At 42.7% G+C, this 22728-nt stretch overlaps 2 protein-coding genes across 2 annotated transcripts; both read left to right on the forward strand.

The window, feature by feature from the left end:
* Positions 1-250: 250 nt before the first annotated feature.
* On the forward strand, positions 251-10118 carry PANX3 (pannexin 3). Its single transcript, XM_001109098.5, has 4 exons — positions 251-558; positions 1777-1919; positions 3733-3947; positions 5754-10118. The coding sequence occupies exons 1-4, from the start codon at positions 378-380 to the stop codon at positions 6391-6393; spliced, it is 1179 nt and encodes a 392-aa protein (XP_001109098.2). The 5' UTR covers positions 251-377; the 3' UTR covers positions 6394-10118.
* Positions 10119-10253: 135 nt separating this feature from the next.
* TBRG1 (transforming growth factor beta regulator 1) lies at positions 10254-19766 on the forward strand. Its single transcript, XM_015116024.3, has 9 exons — positions 10254-10624; positions 12300-12370; positions 13035-13267; positions 13832-13968; positions 14263-14409; positions 17723-17820; positions 18075-18185; positions 18602-18744; positions 19427-19766. The coding sequence occupies exons 1-9, from the start codon at positions 10475-10477 to the stop codon at positions 19570-19572; spliced, it is 1236 nt and encodes a 411-aa protein (XP_014971510.3). The 5' UTR covers positions 10254-10474; the 3' UTR covers positions 19573-19766.
* The last annotated feature ends 2962 nt before the right edge of the window (positions 19767-22728 follow it).

Here is a 22728-nt window from a genome sequence, read left to right on the forward strand (position 1 = left end):
GGGGGCTTGGTTCCACAGCCCTCCTTCCCTCCACCGCCCGGCTGAAAATACTTTATTAATGACAGGGCAGCATAAAGCCACAGAACTCCATCTGCTCTAGGATAATCCAGACAACAGTAGGGCACCAGCCCCAGGTGAGGCCCGATCCTCCTCCAGCAAGGACCCGCTAAGGCTGTGCCTCCCTCTAATTAGCAGGGCCTGGCTCAAGGCCTGGGCAGTTATTTAGAGAACCATCGCCTGCTCCCAGCATAGATATCCATAAGGCTGGGGCAGCAGGCACTGTCTGCTCAAAGCCAGCTGCCTGAAGCTGCCATCTCCTCATTCCACCATCCCAGGACCCCTCCTGCCACCTCGGCACTCCCAAGCTCAGCAGCATCATGTCACTCGCACACACAGCTGCAGAGTACATGCTCTCGGATGCCCTGCTGCCTGACCGCAGGGGCCCCCGCCTCAAAGGACTGCGCCTGGAACTGCCCCTGGACCGGATAGTCAAGTTCGTAGCTGTGGGCTCCCCCTTGTTGCTGATGTCCCTGGCATTCGCCCAGGAGTTCTCCTCTGGTAAGTTGCTTCCAAGGCCCAGTGCGCAAGAGAGACTCCCCTTCATGTCACTCTGTGCATGGGCTCTGAAGTGAGATGGTGCGCACAGTGATGGGATTCCATGGCTTTGGGCTGGGCTGGATTATCCAAAAGGCAGATGATGCATGAGTTCAGGCCAGCAAAGCAGAGGCACCAAAAAATTTTGAAAGTCATCTGCAAAATGTTACAGTTAAAAAAAAGTTGTAATTTTAGTATTCATATATTTTATGTCATTTCAAATGATCAAACCTTTATTTTGGTTTTCATTATGAATGAAAGAAGTTGACACCCCTGGTAATGTTTTTAGGACTTTAGACCTCTTCATCTTAGCTGGGCCAAGTCTCTTATTTGCTCTGGGCCCTCTTCCCACCCCAACCCCCCAACTCCAGGGTTATTGACTTGAGAATATGTATTAAGGGCCTGAGAGCCAGGCACATTGGAGATGCTGGATAAACCCATTGCTTCCTGTCTGCGAACCCCAGCCACAAACACAGACATTAGCATACACATACATCTAGGGCTTCAGGTGCTGGATTCACTCAGCAAATCCGCCACCTTTGTTAAAGAGAATGTGGACTTCCTGAGAACTGAGACTTCTTTCTGGCTTTCCTTTCCAGCAGTGCCATTAGCTTACTACATTTCCCAAACAGGTGTGCCAGCCTCCCACCACCTCTTCATTCATCCACAACCAAGGGAGAAGAAATGGCTCCCACTTCTGCCTCTTTCTGCAGACTGACATGAAAACAAAAAGGCAGGAACTCTCCTCCAAGCCCACTTTCCTTCCGGCATAATTTGCCCACCCTTTCTCTTCATGTAGGCTCAGAAGCCCAGGCAATTAATCCTCAACATTTTAGAGCCTAAAGGATGTCAGTTATTTCAGGAAAGAGATATCACCATCAAACCACAAGCCTTCTGGTACCAGACTACAGGAGCACAAAAAGCCCAGGGGGTACTCTGAGAGCAAAGAACCGCCAGACCCAAAAGGCTGAGTCAGCACTGGCAAGCCCTGGCCATACAGTGGGATGCGTCCAGGAGTGCCCTGTCCTACCGTGACGTGGCAGTGCTCAACCCAGAAAACTAAGGTGTGGGAAGAAGACAGTCCCTGCCAGAAACAGAAACAGGAAGAGTTAGACGATTGCCCCTGAGTCCCCACTCCTCCACTCCAACTCAGGCGGCCTCAAAGCTGTGTTCCTGTTGCAGGGTCTCCGATCAGTTGCTTCTCTCCCAGTAACTTCAGCATCCGGCAGGCAGCCTACGTGGACAGCTCCTGCTGGGACTCACTGGTTCACCATGAGCAGGACGGGCCTGGTCAGGACAAGATGAAATCTCTCTGGCCCCACAAGGTAAAGCAAACTCTCTGTAAGGCCAGCTTCACGGTTGAGTGGAGTGGGGCAGAACCACTTCATTCTACTCCTTCTTGCCTCTATCCCCACCACCCCTAACCCATTTATTTTAGTCACTTGCTTTCACGTTTCAGGCATTCTCTGAATGTGGTGATCTTTGGTGACCCACTTGTATCTAATTGGAAGCTTTGTGCCTGAGGGTGAGGCACATAAACAGGCAGACTTCGGTTTAAGGTGATCCCTTTGGTCTATTTCATTAGTTTCTGAAATATTGACTCTGTAGTCCTTTTTCCTGGGCTCATCAGTTTCCTCCTACAAGAGTCATTCAGACCTTAATTTGTGGGGAAGGGCGGGGTGCCGTTGGAATTAAGCCTGCCTACTTGAGGTCAGGAATTCAAGACCAGCCTGGCCAACATGGTGAAACCCCGTCTCTACTAAAAACACAAAAATTAGCCGGGTGTGGTAGTGAGCACCTATAATCCCAGCTACTCAGGAGGCTGAGGCAGGAGAATTGCTTGAACCCAGGAGGCGGAGGTTGCAGTGAACTGAGATTCCACCACTGCACTCCAGCCTGGGCAACAGAGCGAGACTCCATCTCAAAAAATAAATTAAATAAATAAATAAATAAATAAATAAATAAATGAAAATATTTACAAGTAGAGATTTTACTTTACAGGGCCCAACCCTGCTAGGTGTGGTAAGTGTGATGAGGAAACCTAAGGAAAAGTCCCTATGTTAATTTGCTAGGGCTGCTGAAACAAAGCACCACCAACTGGGTGGCTTCAACAATCAAAATTATCACCTCAGGGTTCTGGAGACCGGAAGTCCAAGACCAAGGTGCCATCAGTATTGGCTCCTCTGAGGGCTGCGAGGGAAAGGTCTGCCAGGTCCCACTCCTTAGCTTGTAGATACAGTGCCCTGGGCAGTCTCCCTGTGTGCATGTCTGCTTCTTTACCTGGCTTTAAAAAAAAAAAAAAAAAAATCAATCATAATGAATTTGAGGTCCACCCTATTCCAGTATGACCTCATTTTAAATTAACTAATTGCATCCACAACAACCCCATTTCCAAATAAGGTTTCATTCTGAGGTACCAAGAATTAAGACTTCAATGTATGAATGGAGGGAGGACATGGACACAATTCAACCCGTATCAGTCCCTTATTGCAGGTAGCTAACGATGTAGTCATTGAGGAGACAAGGCTTATGAATTCGTGAAAGTCAGCTTATAGATTTACATAGCTGAAAGAGCCCCCAAAGAATCCCAAGACAGTGTCTGATGGTGTAGTTTGGCATTACCAAGAATCCAAAAATTGGAAAAGGCCACTGTGCATCAGACGAGTCCAGGAAGGCGACAGGGAGGAAATGGGATTTTCTCTCCCTTAGGATGACATGGCCTCTGCTGGCCGTGACCCCTAGCTAGCTAGCTGCACAGACCACTTTGAGGGAGGTAGGCAGATCACTCTCTCTCTCCTTTTCTCTCTCCTCTCCTCTCCTTCCCTCCCCTCCCTTGCCCTCCCCTCCCCTCCCTTCCTCTCTCTCTTCTCTCTCTCTTCTCCCTGGGAACCCACACAGACCCCGGATCAGAAAAGCGAACCAGGGGAGCATGAAGGTGCACATTCCTTCTCAAGCAGGCCTCCCTATACTCAGCCAGGTCAGTAGGGTGCCTCGGGGGCTGGGCCTGGGCTAGCCCATTCCCCACACAGCCTTCCCCTGCTGAGGCAGGAACAGGGGAAAGGAGAGCCCTTCACTCAGCGCTGTCACTCAGGGTCTCGGCAGCCCCAGCCTCCCTCCTCAGCTGCTCTCGCCCTGCAGGCCCTCCCCTACTCCCTGCTGGCCCTGGCCTTGCTCATGTACCTGCCGGTGCTGCTGTGGCAGTATGCAGCTGTGCCAGCCCTCAGCTCCGATCTGCTGTTCATCATCAGCGAACTGGACAAATCCTATAATCGCTCCATCCGCCTGGTGCAGCACATGCTGAAGATCCGGCAGAAGAGCTCTGACCCCTATGTGTTCTGGGATGAGCTGGAGAAGTGAGTTGTCTCTACCACCTTTTTCTGAGAAATTCAGTCAGGAATTTAAATGATATCTTTGCATAGTCATCTTTAAATGATCTTCCATGCCATTCGTCTCAAGAGGGCAAAGTGCTTAACACATCATCTCATTAACTTTCTATTGTTTCTGTAAAGGGAGAGAGAAAGGACTCTTCCTGTAGTGTACACTGAGCCCACAAAGGGATTCATCTCTCTAGAATTCCACTTTCATACACTACTCCCTTTCGAAACCTTAAATAGCTCCCTTCATGCCTACCAAAAAATACTCAAACTTTCCCAGATATGTGTGCAAGGCCCTCAACACACTGTCACCAACTACTTTTTCAAACTTCTAACTACCAGGTGACAGAAACCTTCCACTGCACCCAGGCAGCCTCCTCCTTTTCCCCTGAACAAATCACTTATCTATGTCATTATTCCTCCACCTGCCTACAGGCACTGTCCTGGGTGCTTCTGACACATTCACGTGTATGTGTTGGGGGACGGGGGCAGGAGAGACAAAGCTGTACCTATCCCTGTGGGGCTTACATTCTATTAAGGAAACAGACAAATAAACAGAACGTGGGAGTGCAATCTATGTTCTGAGATAATAAGTGGTATGAAGAAAAGAAAAAGTGGGGGCAGAAGGAAGCTGGAGGGATGGAGAGTGGTGTAGTTTTACAGACAGTGGCCAGGCTAGATGGCCCAAGGGGACAATTGCGCTAACATTTGAATCATATTGTCCCATATTTATGCACATACTCTATCTTTGGAAAAAAAATCCTATGTTTTGAAGCCCAGATTTCAGCCAATATTTTCCATAAAGGTTTCTGAACATTGAAGGCCACACTGCTGCCTACCTCTCCTAACTTTTACAGCCATTGTGGTTTGTGTCCACGATTTTAGCAACAAACCAAGCGCTATTTTTATTCCATATTTGCATGTCTTATCTGCCCCTTCCCCACAAGCCAGGCTCTAAGCTTCTTCAGAGCACAGACTGGCTTGCATGTACCTGAACACCACAGCTCTCAACAAACATTTGTGAGCCAAATTATTTACATGAGATGAATGAATTGGCCCAAAGATCATACACAGAGTACACAGGCCAAGAACCAGAATGTACTTTTTTTCTTTTTTTTTTTTTTTTTTTTTTTTTGGTGGGGGAGACAGGGTCTCACTCTGTTGCCCAGGCTGGAGTGCAGTGGCACAATCCTGGCTTCTTGCAGCCTCAATCTCCTGGACACAAACAATCCTCCCTCCTCAGCCTCCCAAGTAGCTGGGACCATAGGTGTACACTACTATACCTAGCTAATTTTTGTATTTTTTCATAGCGATGAGGTCTCGCTATGTTTCCCAGGGTGGTCTCAAACTCCTGGGTTTATGGGACCCTTCCACCTCAGCCTCCCAAAGTGCTAGGATTATAGGCATGAGCCACCATGCCCGGCCCAGAATGCACTCAGATAGACCCCCAATCCAGTGCTAATTTCATAAGCCTGTTGCTACCTAAAGATCCTACTTCAGCTTAGAACTTTAGTCTGCCTTGCTTGGCAGAAATCCAGTGTAATAAATCATTACTCACTGATCATTCACTGGGTTTTTCACATGGCAGTCAGTACTTGGAGAATCAAGATACACTCATATGTCTCTGTTTTGGGGAGAAGGATGGTTATGCTCCGGGAAGGCAGATTTTCATGGGAGCCAAGAATGCCATGTTGAAAACAGATCTGTTAGTTTGTCACATGCCTCTCTTGGAGTATGGTTCTAAACGGTCACTACTAACCTTGCCTCCTTTCTTCCACTGCCCAGGGCTCGGAAAGAACGATACTTTGAATTCCCTTTGCTAGAGCGGTACCTGGCATGTAAGCAGCGTTCACATTCACTAGTGGCTACCTACCTCCTGAGGAACTCCCTCTTGCTCCTCTTCACCTCCGCAACTTACCTATACCTTGGTCATTTCCATCTGGATGTCTTCTTCCAGGAAGAATTCAGCTGCTCCATCAAGGCAGGGCTGCTAAGTGATGAGACCCATGTCCCCAGCCTCATCACATGCAGGCTGACATCACTGTCCATTTTCCGGATTGTTAGCCTCTCCAGTGTAGCAATATACACCATATTGGTTCCAGTGATCATATACAACCTCACACGGCTATGTCGGTGGGACAAACGACTCTTATCTGTCTATGAGATGCTCCCAGCTTTCGATCTCCTCAGCAGAAAGATGCTAGGATGTCCCATCAATGACCTCAATGTGATCCTTCTTTTTCTCCGAGCTAACGTCTCTGAGCTCATCTCTTTTAGCTGGCTGAGTGTCTTATGTGTGTTAAAGGATACGACCACCCACAAGCACAATATTGACACAGTAGTTGATTTTATGACTTTATTGGCTGGCTTAGAACCCTCAAAACCCAAACATCTCACCAACCCGGCATGTGATGAACACCCATAGTTAAGAAACCATGGAGCCAGAAATTTTGTGGAAAGTCTCTCTCCTTCCTCATAAGACATGCACACTAATACACATATACACACACACACACAAAAAAAATACACACTTTAAAATTGCTAAGCTTGGACTTAACTGAATCATATATCTTTTATCATGTTATCCTAAAAGTGAGAAGACATAATCAAGACATGGAAATAAATGTGAAAGCTGGAGCTGAAGAGTCAAAGAGCTAAAAAATTAAGTCTAGAACATTCTATGAGGACAGTATAAATAAAAAGAAATAAAGTCTAGACATGCTGCAAGGAAAGAAGATTCTAAAGGCCATTTATGGAGACAATTTCATATCCTTTCTTGGACACACATTCAGCTTACCCCAGAGAGCAAGTGAGGCAATCTGGCAAGAGATTAATAAAGATGTAAACCCCTTGAAACCCTTTAGTGTGGCCTGAAATCCTAGGAATTTACCCAGCTTGCTTTGTAGAAGTTATCAACCTTGTCCATGTCTGTAGCCTCCAAAGTGCTGGGAGATGATGGCTTCAATTTGTAATCTGCTCTTAGAATGTAAGGACATAGTAGAACAAGGCCAGGGCTATGTCTCAGCCATAAGTGGAGCCTTCAGGTGCCCAGATACAGTTTTCACCATCTAAACCAGGAACTCATTTCACCAGGGGCTGGGATTATGGGCTACAGACTCCTTCACAACTTTTAATAGGGCCAGGTATGCTTTTAATACTCCAGAGGATACTATGCCTTCCCTTACAGCTAATCACTGAATAGCAAGCACTTAGAAATGGCTAGACAGTAAAATGCTATTGAACTTCTTTCTCTTCTGATTTATCACCCTGTTTTATCTTCTAACTCCCATTTCTATGCCTGTAGTTAATGGAACTTTGATCTGACTTCAAAGACTCACACACAATATCATGCTGTCTGCCATTTTATATTTCTTTTTAGAGCTACACATTATGCATTTCTTTAGAGAATTTTTGCATAGACCATTTACACCCTTCTTTGTACAGTTATGTAGAAAAGTTATGTTGCTTCTGACAAATTCAGGTAAGTTTACCTAACACAAGCAAAGAGCTGATAGATGATTTCCTACTGTCACTAGGTCAAAGTCCAACTCTTCAGTTGGTACACAAGACTTTTCATGACCCAAACCCTACTTACTGCTTCAGTCTCTCCTCTTGCTTCTCTCTACACACAACTTTCACACCAATCAACTACTTGCAGTTCCCATGCTGCTCACAAGGCTGAGCCTTTGAAGATGCTGTCTCCACCACCCAGCATGCCCTCCTTTGTTCTTCACTGGGCCAACCAACCACTACCTCTCCTTCAGAGTCTGCCCATATATATCTCCTTCAAGAAACCTTTCCTATCTCCTCCCTCCTTCCCTGACTGGGTGCTGCCAAATAAAATAAAACCTACCTCTGAAATAAACTTATCATACCATATTAACATTGCCAATTTACTTGTCTGTCTTCCTCTCTTAAAGTTCTTAAAGGTGGTATCATAGTAGGCACTAGGTAAATATTCTTCTAAACAAGTAAGGACTGAATGAGTTGCTCAGTGGCATCACCTTTGTGGAGCACACAAATCTAGCCTCTAAACTGTCCTATATGGAAACAGCTTTGGACACAAAGATGTGCTTTTAATGGAATTGACCAAAAAGTCAAAGAACATGGAAATAATTATGCAAAATATAATATAGCCATAACTGGAATATTAACCAGCCACTTAAAATTATGCTTATAAAGAAGCTATACTAACATCTGTGAAACTGAAATGATATAATGGTAAATAAACAAAAAGGAAACTTTATTTTCAGTATTACCTAACCTATGTAAAAATGCATAAAATATTAGACACATATACTAACATGTTAAAAGTAGTTCATTCCAAGTGGTAGCATTATGGATTTTTAAACCTTTCCTGTACTATATTTTCTGAATTTCAAAGGTTCAAATGAAATGTTTTATAAGTGTATGGAAATGTTTCCAATGAAGAAGAAACAAAAAATATCTTCATGCAAATCCCACTGAAGTCCATTGGCCAAAACAGCCTGCAAACTAGGACAAAGGATAGCACTTTTCTTCCCACTAGATGTGATACATGTATATGAAAATAAATAATACAAATAAAGTCAGACCCCAAAGCCTGCAAGGACAAAATACAGCACAACAGCAAATAAATCAGGCAATTAGCAAACAAGACTTTAAAAAAAAAGGAAAGAAAAGTCTTTTCCTATTACTGGCACTACTTTGAAGTTCCAAGGTAAAGAACCAGTCTATATTACCAAAGGCATTAGTGTGGGTTTTTTAAGCACTAAAAATAATCCTGGTATTTTCCAAAACTGAATATATATGGCTGCCTTAAGTATGTTTGTGAAACACTGGCATCCTGAAGAGCTGCTCTATTAAAAACTCACTCAGGTCAAACAAGAGCACTTTACAATATATATGATCAAAACAAGAATTCCATAAGCTTTCGTCTGTATTAAAATGATTTTGCCAAGACCCTGTCACTGTTTTTACTGTTTTCAGAAATTAAGTACCTGGGTCATCAGTTCCGAACCTGTTTTTTATTCTGACTACACATTACTTACTATAGTGTTATATTTTTCTCCAATAGTTCAGTGAACTTATTGTTTTAACTATGTAACATATTTCCTGAATTTCCACAACTCTAAAAGTCAGTATTTTTGGCCAGGCACTGTGGCTCACCCTGTAATCCAAGGCGGGCAGATTACCTGAGGTCAGGAGTTTGACACCAGCCTGCCCAACATCGTAAAACCACATCTCTACTAAAGACACAAAAATTAGCTGGGTGTGTTGGCGGGCGCCTGTAATCCCAGCTACTCGGGAGGCTGAGGCAGGAGAACCGCTTCAACCCGCGAGTCAGAGGTTGAAGTGAGCCGAGATCGCGCCACTGCACTCCAGCCTGGGCAGTAGGGCCAGACTCCGTCTCAAAAAAAAAAAAAAAGTCTACATTTTGAACATATAACAGTCATTATATATCAGTAGAGTACTTTACAATGTAGAAATCCCATTCACCTCCACTATTATAAAGTTTACAATCTAAAGACTATGTTTAGTTCCGAGAGAAAAAAACTACAGAGTTACTGAACTAGTTATTGGCATCGCTGGAAGAAGATGCAAGCCTTCTGCCATCCAGCCTGGGTCATTCACCAATACCGCACCCTAAAGATTCTTCTATCCTCCTTAATTTTAATAGACCTCGGTTGTAAAGTTAGAACCGTATAAATGTACATACTATGTACACAAATACACTTCTGCTTTCACTAGACAAACATCTACTGAGTGCCTACTTAGAGACAGTATTAAAACTGCGTGTTAAATCTCTCATCTTCCCTACTAGAAAGAGCCAAGGCCTTCCTCCCTATTCACGACTGTGTTCCCAGCTCCTAGGAAGATCATAGCATTAGGAGGCCCTGCAAACACATTTCTGTGAGCTACAGAAAGGAACGAAGCAGGGAAAGAAGCAGAGTCCCAGCATTTGGGACTCTTTCCCAGACAGTCTGGGAAAGCCTGTCTGCATGAAGCATGAAAAACGTGTTGAAAGGCAGTGGCCCGCTGGGGGAGCATGAAGGACAGCTAGCGTTGGTAAGATTTTTGTTAGTTCATTAGTTCAACTATAGTACCCTTCAGCTAAGCACACAGACGCCCGAGGCCCGGATTCGATTCCAGCCGCCGGCCCTCCCTCCTTTCCTCATCCAGCACTCGCCCCCAGCTGTCTCTTTCCTCCTGGCCCCCGGGATCGCACCGCCCAGACCGCCCTACTCTCCCTGCCCCGGAAGTTACACGCTGCCGACACCGGGACGTAACTTCCGGGAAGGGTTTACTTCCAAGACAGACACGGAAGTGTTGGGAGGCGCAGGGAGCCGGTTGGGTTGCCGGTGTCTCTGGCCCTGCGGTCAACCCTGGGAACGTCCCGGAGAGCTAGATTCCTAGAGCCACGATTCCGCTAGCCCCGAACAGACTAAGCCAGCGCTCCCGCCCGCTCCCCCGACTTAGGATCCGATGCCGGCAGCGTCCTGGGGCCCCCGTAGCGGGGCTGGACCATGAGCCTGCTGGACGGCCTCGCCTCCTCCCCGCGGGCTCTGCTGCAGTCCAGCAAGGCCAGGATGAAAAAGCTCCCGAAGAAGAGCCAGAACGAGAAGTACCGGCTGAAGTACCTGCGGCTGCGCAAAGCGGCCAAGGCCACTGTGTTTGTGAGTCTGACCCGCGTCCAGCCGGTCCCCGCCTGGAGACCCCCTCACAAAATCTTTCCCCAAGCTGTTCCCCCTTCCCAGGATGACAGTATTAATATAGGGTTGGCTTTTCCGTATACATTACTACTTGTTAGCCTTGTGTCCTTGGACAAATTACGTGATTTCTCTGTGTCCTCATCTGTAAATGAGCTGGTAACTACCTTGCAGAATAATGAATATTAAATGAGCAAAGAAAAGTGCTTGGTGCCTAAAAGACATGCCAATAAATTTTAGTCATCGTTATTACTGCAGAACTCTAGGAAATGTATTTGATTCTTGAGATACAGCCCTGAGAATGAGGCATTATTTGTAAAATGAGAACACTGAAGAAAGAGATGATTTGCCCAAGGCTACTGTGTCAGAGCCCTGACTCCAACTTAAATAACCCTGATTCCATTTTATGACTTCCAGTACACAGACTATTTTCTGAGCACCTCACATCCCCGTAACTGCCCCCTTGCCCAAAGAGGTACATGAAACTTTCAGTAATTTCCCCCCTCTATCCTTTGAGTGTTCCAAGTGTTTCTTCCTTTCTTTTATTGTAGAAGCACTGGATTTATTGAATGAATAAACTTAATATAGCTTGCCAGCCATAACTGTATATTAGAATATTTTGGCTTGCTTCAGTGCTTGGAAATAGGGGTGGAGTCCTCAAATGTCCCCCCACATCCAAGTCAACAGTTCATCTCTCTACCAAAAGCTTGAACATCTCTCAGCATATTTGGAAGCATAAGGAAAAGTTTAGAAATTAGAATACACATTCCAAAAACACTTATTCAGCACTCGCTATGTGCATTGCTTGCTATTTGCGCTGGAGAGAAACAAGAAAAGTAGAACTAAGAGAACTTGGCATCTGATTGACTGTTCCCTGTCTTTTATCCCCTATATGTCAAAGTACCTAAAGCTTGGAACTTATGTTATTTCAAGGATGTTGGTTCCATCAATAAAGAAGATTTTGTGAAGAAAAAGGGATGTTTTGAACATTGAGAATTTGAGTTTCCACCTATGGAGCATTCAGATTCATCATTCCCTTCAGGATTGGAGCTTGGGAGATAGACTGAGTCATAAGTTACCAAAAAAAAAAAAAAAAAAAAAAAAGATAATACCTGAATTCATATAAGTAGATTATGAAGTTTAAGAATTTTACACCCTAAATTTGAATTTGTTCTGTCCAGTTTTTCTCTATTTGGGTTAGACTGGCTTTATAAGTTTCTCAAGAGTTGAGGCACTTGAGAATAGTCTTCATATTTATAGTATTTAATGTAAGCATCTGTGGATTTAAGCAGTATGCCTTTTTCTGTGCCAAAGGCTATGCTAATTAGGGTGACCATTAATCTTGGCTTGCCCAGGACAGTCCTGGTTTACCATATTGTTCTGACGTAAGCATTAATAGTACCCCCTTTTCACTCAAAGGTGTCCCAGATTGGATAATAAATTACATAGCTACCCTGCCCATAGTAGAACCTGACTACCTTTACCTATGGATTTATTTATAGTTTGTCACAAGGTAGAATAGCTCCTCCTCCTCACTCAGTAATACAAGCTTTTTTGGTTTGAAATATGGATCCTCTTCCCAGCATAATAATGTGATTGTTTATTCATTTTTATATGATTATATTCAAATTTTTACTTAAAGGAAAATGCTGCTATTTGTGATGAAATTGCTCGTCTTGAAGAAAAATTTCTTAAAGCAAAAGAAGAAAGAAGGTGAGCTGGCTTCATTTTGTGTTCAGCATCACCTTTTTGGTGATTGATAATGGTGTTACTGCTCTGGAGATTTTTTTCCCAGTGGGATTTATGCACATCACACAGCCCCTTGGCCACTTGATCAAGTACAGAGAAACTTAACCTATGGCATTGGTTCCTGCACACCCAAATTACGTTGAGCCAGCTCAAGTTACGTGATGAGACAGCTCTTCTACTCATCTTTCTGAAAAAGCTGTCTTGCCACATTCTCATAAATAATCTTGTTAAGATTATTTAATCTTATGGCCCAATTATAAAAGCCAAGTGATAAAAGCAACTGCCTCTTATTCTACAAATATTTATTCTGTACATACTATTCTGTGCAAAGCACAATGGGTATCTACACATCTGTAAATAACGTGCCTTTCAGAAGCCTAACACCATCCAACATCAAGGTAGAGGAACCGTCCAGATGCAAGAGATAAGCTACAGTTCTTATCCTTGGCCTCTTGAAGTATTGATTATCCTCCAGGGCTTTATGATTCATAGGGTCTATTAAGAACCTTTCTTTTATGATCATAGTAATCTTTGTCTACAGTTCTGGCTTTTCCCAGCACTTGAGTAAAATACTGAATTGAGACAATATGGAAGTTCATTTCTCTGCTCCTTTCCTTCCTGACCTCAGGTACTTGCTAAAGAAGCTCCTCCAGCTTCAGGCTCTAACTGAAGGGGAAGTACAGGCTGCAGCTCCTTCCCACAGTTCCAGTTTGCCCCTGACTTATGGTGTGGCCAGCTCTGTGGGAACTATACAGGGAGCTGGGCCTATTTCAGGGCCCAGCACTGGGGCTGAGGAACCATTTGGGAAGAAATCGAAGAAGGAGAAAAAAGAAAAAGGCAAAGAGAACAACAAACTGGAAGGTACTTTGGGGAGATGATATCAGTTGTCCCAGTGACTCACCTACTAATGACAGTTAGACCTGGTACTAACAGACAGACACAGCTACAGATATACTTCGAGTTTCATCTGGTTCTTAAGGAGCCCTAAGAGCCCTTGAGAAACAAATGTCAAACGTATTAGAGCCACTTTGGGTGGAGAAATCCTAGCTAGTCTTTGTTAAATGCAAGGGGAGCAGACTGAGACTCTCCCCTTCCCCCAACTCTCTAGGTTGCATTCCATTTAGTCTTTTCTAGAGGCAGGGAAATGGGCTAGGTGGCCTTTGGAGCACACTGCTGGCTTGGCAAACTTCTGATCTTACAAAAGAAATGAGAGGCCTTAAAAAGTATAAGGCCTTTAGCTCCTAAGCACGAATCTGGGCAAGTTAGAAAGATACTCAGGGCTTTGGGCGAAAGCCCCACGTGCCCATTCAGTAAGTATATAAAACCAGGATTGGCTTATTACCCTTACCATTCACATGCAAATTTATCCCTTCCCTTCAACATTGGGAGGGGCCTAAAGTGGGTGACCCCAGATTTGCGTTTCAGTTCTGAAGAAAACATGCAAGAAAAAGAAAATGGAGGGAGGTGCTCGCAAGCTGGTTCAGCCCATTGCCCTGGATCCCTCAGGACGGCCTGTGTTCCCCATCGGACTAGGGGGTCTAACAGTATATAGCCTGGGGGAGGTGAGTGAGACCAGCGATATTTAGAGAGGAGAATCAGAGAAATATGGGAATGGGGTTGAGCCTTCCCTCCCTGTTCCCATTAGCAGCAGCCCCTTGCTGATCCATACCAACCTCAGAATGTCTCCAGTCCCTGCCAACCCAGGTCAGCGTTGTCTGCTACACAGCCTACTCTCTGTCTTTGTGTGATTTGTCACTCTTCGCAGCCCCAAAGTGGTTCTAAAGGCTACCACAGGAAACTGGACTTCTCATTTCTTCAGTGACCTCAATCCCAGGTTGGGGGAATGTTTTTTATAGATCATCACCGACCGACCTGGCTTTCATGATAAGAGTGCCATCTACCCTGTGGGCTACTGCAGTACTCGAATATATGCCAGCATGAAGTGCCCAGACCAGAAGTGTCTATATACCTGTCAGATCAAGGATGGTGGTGTGCAGCCTCAGGTACCCCCTCTAATAATAACCATTGTTTGTCTTTCGAACCTTCTCTATGCCAGGATATGTATTACCTGTTCTGACACCTTACAAGGTAGATACGTATAATCACCATTTGGGTAATTCCAAGATCCTGAAAAGTGGCTGGCCCTAAGTCGCACCTCTGCTAATAAGTGGTTGAGCTTGGATGTGAATCTATTATCTGTCTCATTCTAAAACTGATGCCCTTTTCCCTTGAACCATGCTACTTCAGCTGCTGACTTTGTGACTATGTGAGGCTTGATCAAGCCTACTTATGTGAGGTACAGGCCAAAATAGAGGGAAGATTAGTTTGATACACTGCCATGTCAAGTTGGACCAAGATGGAGTTAGCAAAGAAGTTGCATATTAGTTTCTGGCTGCAAATACTCTTAAGGACCTGAGAGTCTTAAATCCTAGTCTTACTAAATACCTTTTTTCATCCTTCTCAGTGCTAAGATTTGAGACGGTTCATTTTCCCCAACCATCATCTCCTGATTGTTGGGGAAAAACAAAAAAATAGACCATTTTCAGAGTTCTAAGCTTCACTGAGGAACTTACAGATCCCTAGAAAGTAAGGTAGAAGGAAGTAGAGGCAAGGTAAGGAACCTCTGAGCAGAAGCTGGGAGAACCCTGAGACGGCTTGACTTCTTGTAGATAATATTGCATCACACCTATCAGAGCACTGTTAGGCATAGTTGAGAGCTCACGTGACCTCCATTATACAACAGTTTCTTTAGAAAGACTCATTATTGTAACAGTATACCATATGTATAATACATCTATAAATGCAATGCAAATCTAGTCAAAATCCTAAGTAGAAATTGACAAGCTGATTCTTCATTGTCTCTGAAAAACAAAATGCTAAGACATTTTTGAAAAAGAAGAATCTGGAGTTTTTAGTTTTCTTTTTTAGGTCATTAACCTAACTGGACATTATTTTTAGGTTTGTGAGCTAGGAATCTAGCTTCAAATTTTGTTACAACTAACGTCAAGCAGCTGTTTTATATATATATATATATATATATATACACATATATATATACGCACACACACACACACTAAATATATGTAATTCTTGTATCTGTTTCCAGATGATTCCTTTTTATTGATCTATTTGTCTATACATGTCAATATGACTTTTTATTACTTTAGCTTTATTGAATATTCTATAAATATGTTAAAGGAAAATGTAAAAGAATTTTTTGTAATCTTAGGGTGAGGTGAAAAAGCTTTCTTTATTAGTAAGACATGAAACTTAGAAACCATAATGGAACATAATAACATATTTAACTATTAAAAATGTAAACACTTCTGAATGGCAAAAGACACCATGATCAAAGTTAAAACACAAGCAATAAACAGGAAGAAAACGTATGACAAAGTATTAATACCAGATAAAGTGCTCTGTAGAGTAAGAAACAGCAATATTAAAAAAAAAAAAAAAAAAAAAAAAACCCACAGGCATTTCACAGAAACAGTGCAGATGGTAAAGTGTGGGCCTCATCAGTAAATGGGGAAATGCAAATAAAACAAAAATGAGATCTTATTTTGCTCATAGGCACACATCAGAGGGATTAATAATATCCAGTGCTGGCCGAGGTGGAGGAAAACGAGTACTCGTTAGTAGGAGTGAAAATTGGTAGTCTTTTGGGAGGGCAACTTGGCAATATCAACAATTTTAATATGTGTGTCATTTGACCCAGAATATGTCTAGATAGTCTAGTATCTAGACTGCACTAGGTACATATTTGCACCTAGAGAAATGTGCAAATGTGAACCAAGTAACATGTAACAATGTACATTGTAGCAGTATTTGCAATAGCAAGAAATTAGAAATAGCCTAAATACCCATCATGAGAAAATGGTTAAGTAAAATATATCCACCCTTGTATGTACAGCAATTAAAAGAATGAAGTAGATTTATACATTAGTACTAACAAGGAAGTATCTTCAAGACTAAAGTATAACATTTCTACCTTTAATGCTCTTTACTCAAATAAGGTAGAAATTTCAGTACAAAAATAATTGAAATTGACATGACGGATACTAAACAGTAGAGCAGTCCTGGACTATTTGAAATTAATTGCTCACAGCAAAATTAGCCGGGCCTGGCGGCGTGCACCTGTAGTCCCAGCTGCTGGGGAGGCTGAGGCACGAGAATGGTATAAACCTGGGAGGCGGAGCTTGCAGTGAGCCAAGATCACACCACTGCACTCCAGCCTGGGCGACAGAGCAAGACTCAGTCTCAAAAAAAAAAAAAAAAGGAAGAAAAGAAAAAAAAGAAATTAATTGCAAAGAGTGTTTTCATTTATTAGCTGAGAAATAAATATAAAACATTAGAATCTTAACCTGGCAAGATATGCCATTGGTTGAAATAAGAAAACCACCATTGACTGAAACTACTCACGAGAGAATTTATTTCTGACAAAATTGACAGATCTCTAAAATTTGACACAGGAAATTGAATCCAGTGAAATAATAACCACAGAAGAAAACTAACAGTAGTAGAACCTATACTCAGTAAAAATTGGTTTGACTTTTTTTAGCAATCAGTAGTGCTCAATATCATTCTAAAAAATTATACAGAAAATAAATTAATCCTGTTCAGGATAATTCAACCGAAGTAAACATTGAAGAACTAGAAACTGTTTAACTGAACTTTATAACTAGTCAAAGAATTTAACTGGCTAGATAGAACTTGTTACAGAAATATTTTCCTGTCAAAAAAATCATTGAGCTTTATAGAAAATTGGCCAAATAATTAAATCAGCTAGTTAACTTGTTACATTTGTTACAAAAATATTTTCTTGGCAAAAATTCCTCAGAATTAGTATAATTTCGATGCAACAGTTTCTTTTTATTAATATAACCAAGATATTTTAACATTCAAAATGAAAGCAAATACAATGAAATGGCAGTTTGCAGTCAGCCTGTTTCTCCTAGATCTTGTAAAATTGACTTAGAAGATTACATGGAGAGTGATCTCATTTGTTTTTAAAATACCATTTGTATTTGTACTTAAGGATATAAGTAAGTGGATTGGAAAGGCATATAAGAAATTAAATGCTTACTTTTGGAAAGCCATCAACCAAGAAGGGTAGAACTGAAACAGTCCAAGGACTTTCTCTAGGTGCTTGGATTTGTTTAAATTGTTAGCAGCCCTGTAGGAGAGTATGTGTGTCCCTTTTGAAGATGGTGTACATCACCTTCGAGTTCCAGAGTAAAGAAATATTTACAGAGTAGTGTGCCCTCTTTCCTTCCTTCGTGAGAATTGATCTCATTGCTCGTTTGTCCTTCTCAGTTTGAAATTGTTCCTGAAGATGACCCCCAGAATGCCATCGTCAGCTCTTCTGCAGATGCTTGTCATGCAGAACTGCTCAGGACTATAAGTGCTACTACGTAAGTTGACCAAAAGCTTGAAAACAGGCTAAAAGATCACTGTTGGTACAGTGAAACCTTTTCTCTTGCTTTGAATGAGATACCTCATTTTATGGAAACCTATCCTGGATCCTCCTGACGTCATACCAACTAGAGCCTCCACATTATCAAAGTCAAGAAAGCTTATCCTGTTTGTTCATACCACTATTCTGTTCTTAAACCCATCTTCATCTCCCGCTAAGCTCTCAAACTAAAATTATCCCTCTCCTGTTTAGGGGGAAACTAATGCCTAACCTGCTTCCAGCTGGAGCTGACTTTTTTGGGTTTTCTCATCCAGCCATCCAAAACTTGATCCAGAGCTGTCCAGGAGCTCGAAAATGCATCAAGTAAGTGTGGTCAAATTCATTCCCTTGAGAAAAGCTCAGTGATCAGCCGGCCAGGGACTGGCAGTTACTACTTTGTTCACTCACCTGCTGTGTCCAAGGCCTGCCTGCTTCTCAACCAGTATGGCTCAGTATTGGCCCCTTAGCCTTCTGGACAGGTGAGCAAGAGCCAGGACTCCACTGTTCTCTGATTATGACTATTTTATGTGTGTACCATGACAGCAAAAGGGGTGGGAAATCTCGCAGAATGATTTGTCACTAAAGAGTCCTGCTTGTTTCTTTTAGGTTTTTGTTAGCTAATGTGTTTTAGATATATATGGGAGGAATATAAAGAAAAATTACCTGATCCCTTTGGAGGTAGGAATGGGTATTTATGTCTAGCAGATAACTCTCAAGGGTGATTTCCCTTGCTTCTGCAGTTACCAGTGGGTGAAATTTGATGTGTGCAAACCTGGAGACGGGCAGCTACCTGAGGGGCTGCCAGAGAATGATGCAGCTATGAGCTTTGAAGCCTTTCAGAGACAGACCTTTGATGAAGATCAGAATGATCCCCTTCTGCCAGGTATCTTTAACTTTACCTTTCTGGTTTGAAAATTGACTGTGTTTAGGCTACCTTCCCACCTTCATGCATAGCCGAGTACCCTAAATATCTATGCATTGAGTGATAAAAGCTTTCATGGAATCAGCCTTGCAGAGTGCTGAGTCAGAGGGGGACCTGCGGCCTGCATAGCTTCCGAGGTTACTCACAGATGTCATGGGGGGCACCTGCGATCATAGTAAGGCAGGGTACCCCAGAAACGAAGGTAGCTTATTCTGTAAGCTAAGCAAGAGCGGAGCAGAACACCAGGGGAAAGTTTACTGTGCAGGGAACAACATCTCAAGCGAAGTCAGTGGGGTCAGGTGAAGGCCTTGGCCCTGCCTGTGTTCCATGAATTCCTCCCACAAATGAGTGGAGTGATCAAGGGTTCAGGCTTTGGGGTCATATAGGGAAAACCCTGGGTTAAAAAATGGAATTGAAATTCTCACTCTTTGCCTAATATGCTATATAACCCTAGGCAAGTCACTTAATCTGTTTCAACCAGTTTTCATTGTAAAAGTATCTGTCCTGTCGTAACAAAGGCAAAATTGAGCTGTCAAATGCAAGGGTGTTAAGGAATTGATTGAAAGGACAGGTATGTGTCTGACCAAAACAGTCTGCTCAGACTCCCAAGCAGCAGTGGAACTTAAGGAATTGTTTTCCCCAGGATCCTTGGACCTCCCAGAGCTTCAGCCTGCAGCCTTTGTGTCTTCTTACCAGCCCACGTACCTGACACATGAACCCTTGGCAGATACTCACCTGCAGCACTTGAAGTCTCCATCACAGGGTAGCCCAATTCAGTCTTCAGAGTGAACAAGAAGGGATCAGATGCCACATCGTTTTCATCGTGATTAATTTAAACTGAAATTTTGGGTATATGGAAGAAGGCAGCAATTCAGAAGTAAAGAAGATATTCACATATTTCATCATGGAGGGTCCTGTAGTGACGGTTTTCCCTGGGAAAAATTTCAGCTGCTTTATTTTTAGTAATAAATTTCTCTTGTCAATTCTGTTTATTTTCATCTTGTTGTAATCAGGATATAATCTTTTTTGCTTAGCTGTGCCTGAGGTAGAGTCAACTTCAGCCTCTTACAAACAAGAGTGATAGAGAGCTGCTGTCTAGTCTATTCAGGCTGCTACAACAAATACCATAGACAGAGTGGTTTATAAATAACATGAATTTATTTCTCACAGTTCTGGATGCTGGGAAGTCCAAGTTCAAGGTGCTGGCAGATTCAATGTCTGGTGAGGCCCCACTTCCTAGTTCTTAGACAGCCGTCTTCCTGCTGTGTCCTCACGTGGTAGAAGGGGAAGGCAGCTCTCCGGGGTCTCTTTTATAAGAGCACTAAGCCCGTTCATGAAGGTCTGCCCTCATGACCTAATCACCTCCCAAAGGCCCCACCTCCCAATACCATCACATTGGGGGTTAGGATTTAACTTATGAATTTGGGGGAGATATAAACATTAAGTCTATAGCAGCAGCTAATGAGGGAGATAGGGAGGTTCTGACAAACTTCTACTCTTGATTCTGATCCTAATTCAAGGGATATCAAGTCCCAGCCCCTGCAGCCCAGGCTGCTGCTTTATTTTCACGTCAGTATCATCAAAATCCAATCTTCTGCGTAAACTCAAGATGGAAAGTCCAGTCTAAGGTCCACTGTTCATCTTTTTCTTCACATTTTGCACATCCTTCTTTAACCCTTCGTTATCGCACCTCAGAGAATGTGCTTTTTAAAGCTCAATACATTGAAACCATATGATAACACAAATTCACATATAGTTGGGGGTGAGTCCCATCCTCTGTAAGAGACTTAGTCCTGTCTTTTCATTAGCCATGTAGTAATATAACTCCATGTTCCATGCAACTGGATTTTTGGACCCTGTTAATAGCATTAAGGTAGAGGTTCACTGTATCACCTAACAACTCAGCACTACCTGTGGGATGCCTTAGGTACCCATCACCAGGTTGCCAAGGGCTGTGTGGAAAGGGAGGGACAAAAGGACCCAGAAGAATGGGGATGGAGTGGTGAGAATGAAATGGTTAATGCACTACCATTCATAATTGCCAGCTGAGGACAACACAAATGGGATTGGTATTTTATAGTAATAAATCTGCCAGCAGAGGGAGGGATCAGGCAGCAGTGTTGAGAGCACACCACACTGGCCGGTGTAAACTCAGAAGCCAAGTTAACTGGTATCTTATGATTTGGAGTATAGTTTTTTTATAAGTTGTACACATTTTACAATGTAAAAGAAACAACATTTCTATCATAGTGAATCGGGTGGGAAGGGGATTGCTTAAAATGTTAATGTGTTTTTTTTTTTCTCTGCATAAATTGCTTGCGCATACTGGCACTTAACACAGAAATGGTACGTGCTGCTTTTTTCATATAACAAATATTTTCCCACTATTACAGCCTGAGTAATACCCATATTAAAAGAGCCTCATTTTAGACAGACATTTACAATTTTTGGAATGTATCACATGGAGAAAGGTTGACACTGTTTTTTCAACTATAATGCGTATACAACTATAGTGTGTACGTACACCACATATACATATACTTGTATGGAGATATGTGTAAAATGTTTTTATTATGGATCATGGATTTAAGAAACTTGAAAAGCCGGGCACAGTGGCTCACACCTGTAATACCAGCACTTTGGGAGGCCGAGGCAGGTGGATCACAAGGTCAGGAGATCGAGACCATCCTGGCTAACTCGGTGAAACCCCGTCTCTACTAAAAATACAAAAAATTAGCCAGACGTGGTGGTGGGCACCTGTAGTCCCAGCTACTTGGGAGGCTGAGGCAGAAGATTCACTTGAACCTGGGAGGCAGAGGTTGCAGTGAGCCGAGACCGCACCACTGCACTCCAGCCTGGGCGACAGAGCAAAACTCCATCTCAAAAAAATAAAATAAAATAAATAGAAAAACACTGCCATAGTATACTTAAACTATCTTTTCATCTGTCAGATTGTTAACGATTTTTTTTATTTTAACAACATCCAGTGTCAATGAAGGTCAGGGAACAAAAGGACTTCCTTGGTGAGAATGTAAGTTGTTTAATCCTTTGGGAGGGTTAAGCTGTAGGTATCAAAATTTTAAATATATATTTATCCCCTTCCACGTTAAGGACCCTAAGAAATAGTATGTGGTATGGACGAGTGTGGTATGATGTTTGCATGTGATATTCATTACAGTATTATTTTAATAGCAGAAAATTATTTAAAAATCCATATGTCCATTAATAGGAAATTGGTTAAATAAAATGAGGCTTCCACAAACTGAAACACTCTAAATCTATATTTACATAAGAAAATTATTTTGGTAAAGTAAGTCAAAAACACAGATTACAAAATAATACGTAGTGTATAACTCAAATCAAGTGAACAGTTCAGCAAAATAGTTTCTCTGAATGATGAATTTGGGGGTGATTTTTACTTGCTTATACTTTAATGTCCAGATTTTCTACAGTGCCTATAAATTTCATTTTAAAACTAAAAAGTTATTACATTTGGGGAAATACAGTGAATTCCCACATAATGTTTTAAATTATTCTGCCACTAAAAATAAATGTACATGACTTCATTAACATAGTCATTGCCTAAACCATATTTTTCACACTATGTATTCTAGGTTCCTGGAGGTGAAAGGAACCTGGACTTAGAGTTCTTGGCTACCTCTAGCTGCCCCTGAATTAGAACAGCCAATGGGGGTATGTGTATTGGGGGTGGAGGAGTGGACATGTAGATTGACTTTTCCTCAGGCATCAATCTGTTACGAGGTTCATGGTTTCTTTTTTTTTTTTTTTTTTTTTTTTTTGAGACAGAGTCTGGCTCTGTCACCCAGGCTGGAGTGCAGTGGCGTGATCTCGGCTCACTGCAAGCTCCGCCTCCCGGGTTTACGCCATTCTCCTGCCTCAGCCTCCTGAGTAGCTGGGACTACCACCTCGCCCGGCTAGTTTTTC

This window comes from Macaca mulatta, chromosome 14 (assembly GCF_049350105.2).
Source record: "Macaca mulatta isolate MMU2019108-1 chromosome 14, T2T-MMU8v2.0, whole genome shotgun sequence".
NCBI lineage: Eukaryota > Metazoa > Chordata > Mammalia > Primates > Cercopithecidae > Macaca > Macaca mulatta.

Excerpts from the sequence above, each read along its gene's own strand:
- TBRG1 (XM_015116024.3), top strand. The coding sequence starts at position 10,475 with ATGAGCCTGCTGGACGGCCTCGCCTCCTCCCCGCGGGCTCTGCTGCAG. Across the intron at positions 14,410-17,722 it reads ATGGTGGTGTGCAGCCTCAG|TTTGAAATTGTTCCTGAAGA; the intron begins GTACCCCCTCTA and ends TGTCCTTCTCAG. Across the intron at positions 18,186-18,601 it reads GGAGCTCGAAAATGCATCAA|TTACCAGTGGGTGAAATTTG; the intron begins GTAAGTGTGGTC and ends TTGCTTCTGCAG.
- PANX3 (XM_001109098.5), top strand. The coding sequence starts at position 378 with ATGTCACTCGCACACACAGCTGCAGAGTACATGCTCTCGGATGCCCTG. Across the intron at positions 559-1,776 it reads CGCCCAGGAGTTCTCCTCTG|GGTCTCCGATCAGTTGCTTC; the intron begins GTAAGTTGCTTC and ends TTCCTGTTGCAG. Across the intron at positions 1,920-3,732 it reads AATCTCTCTGGCCCCACAAG|GCCCTCCCCTACTCCCTGCT; the intron begins GTAAAGCAAACT and ends CTCGCCCTGCAG.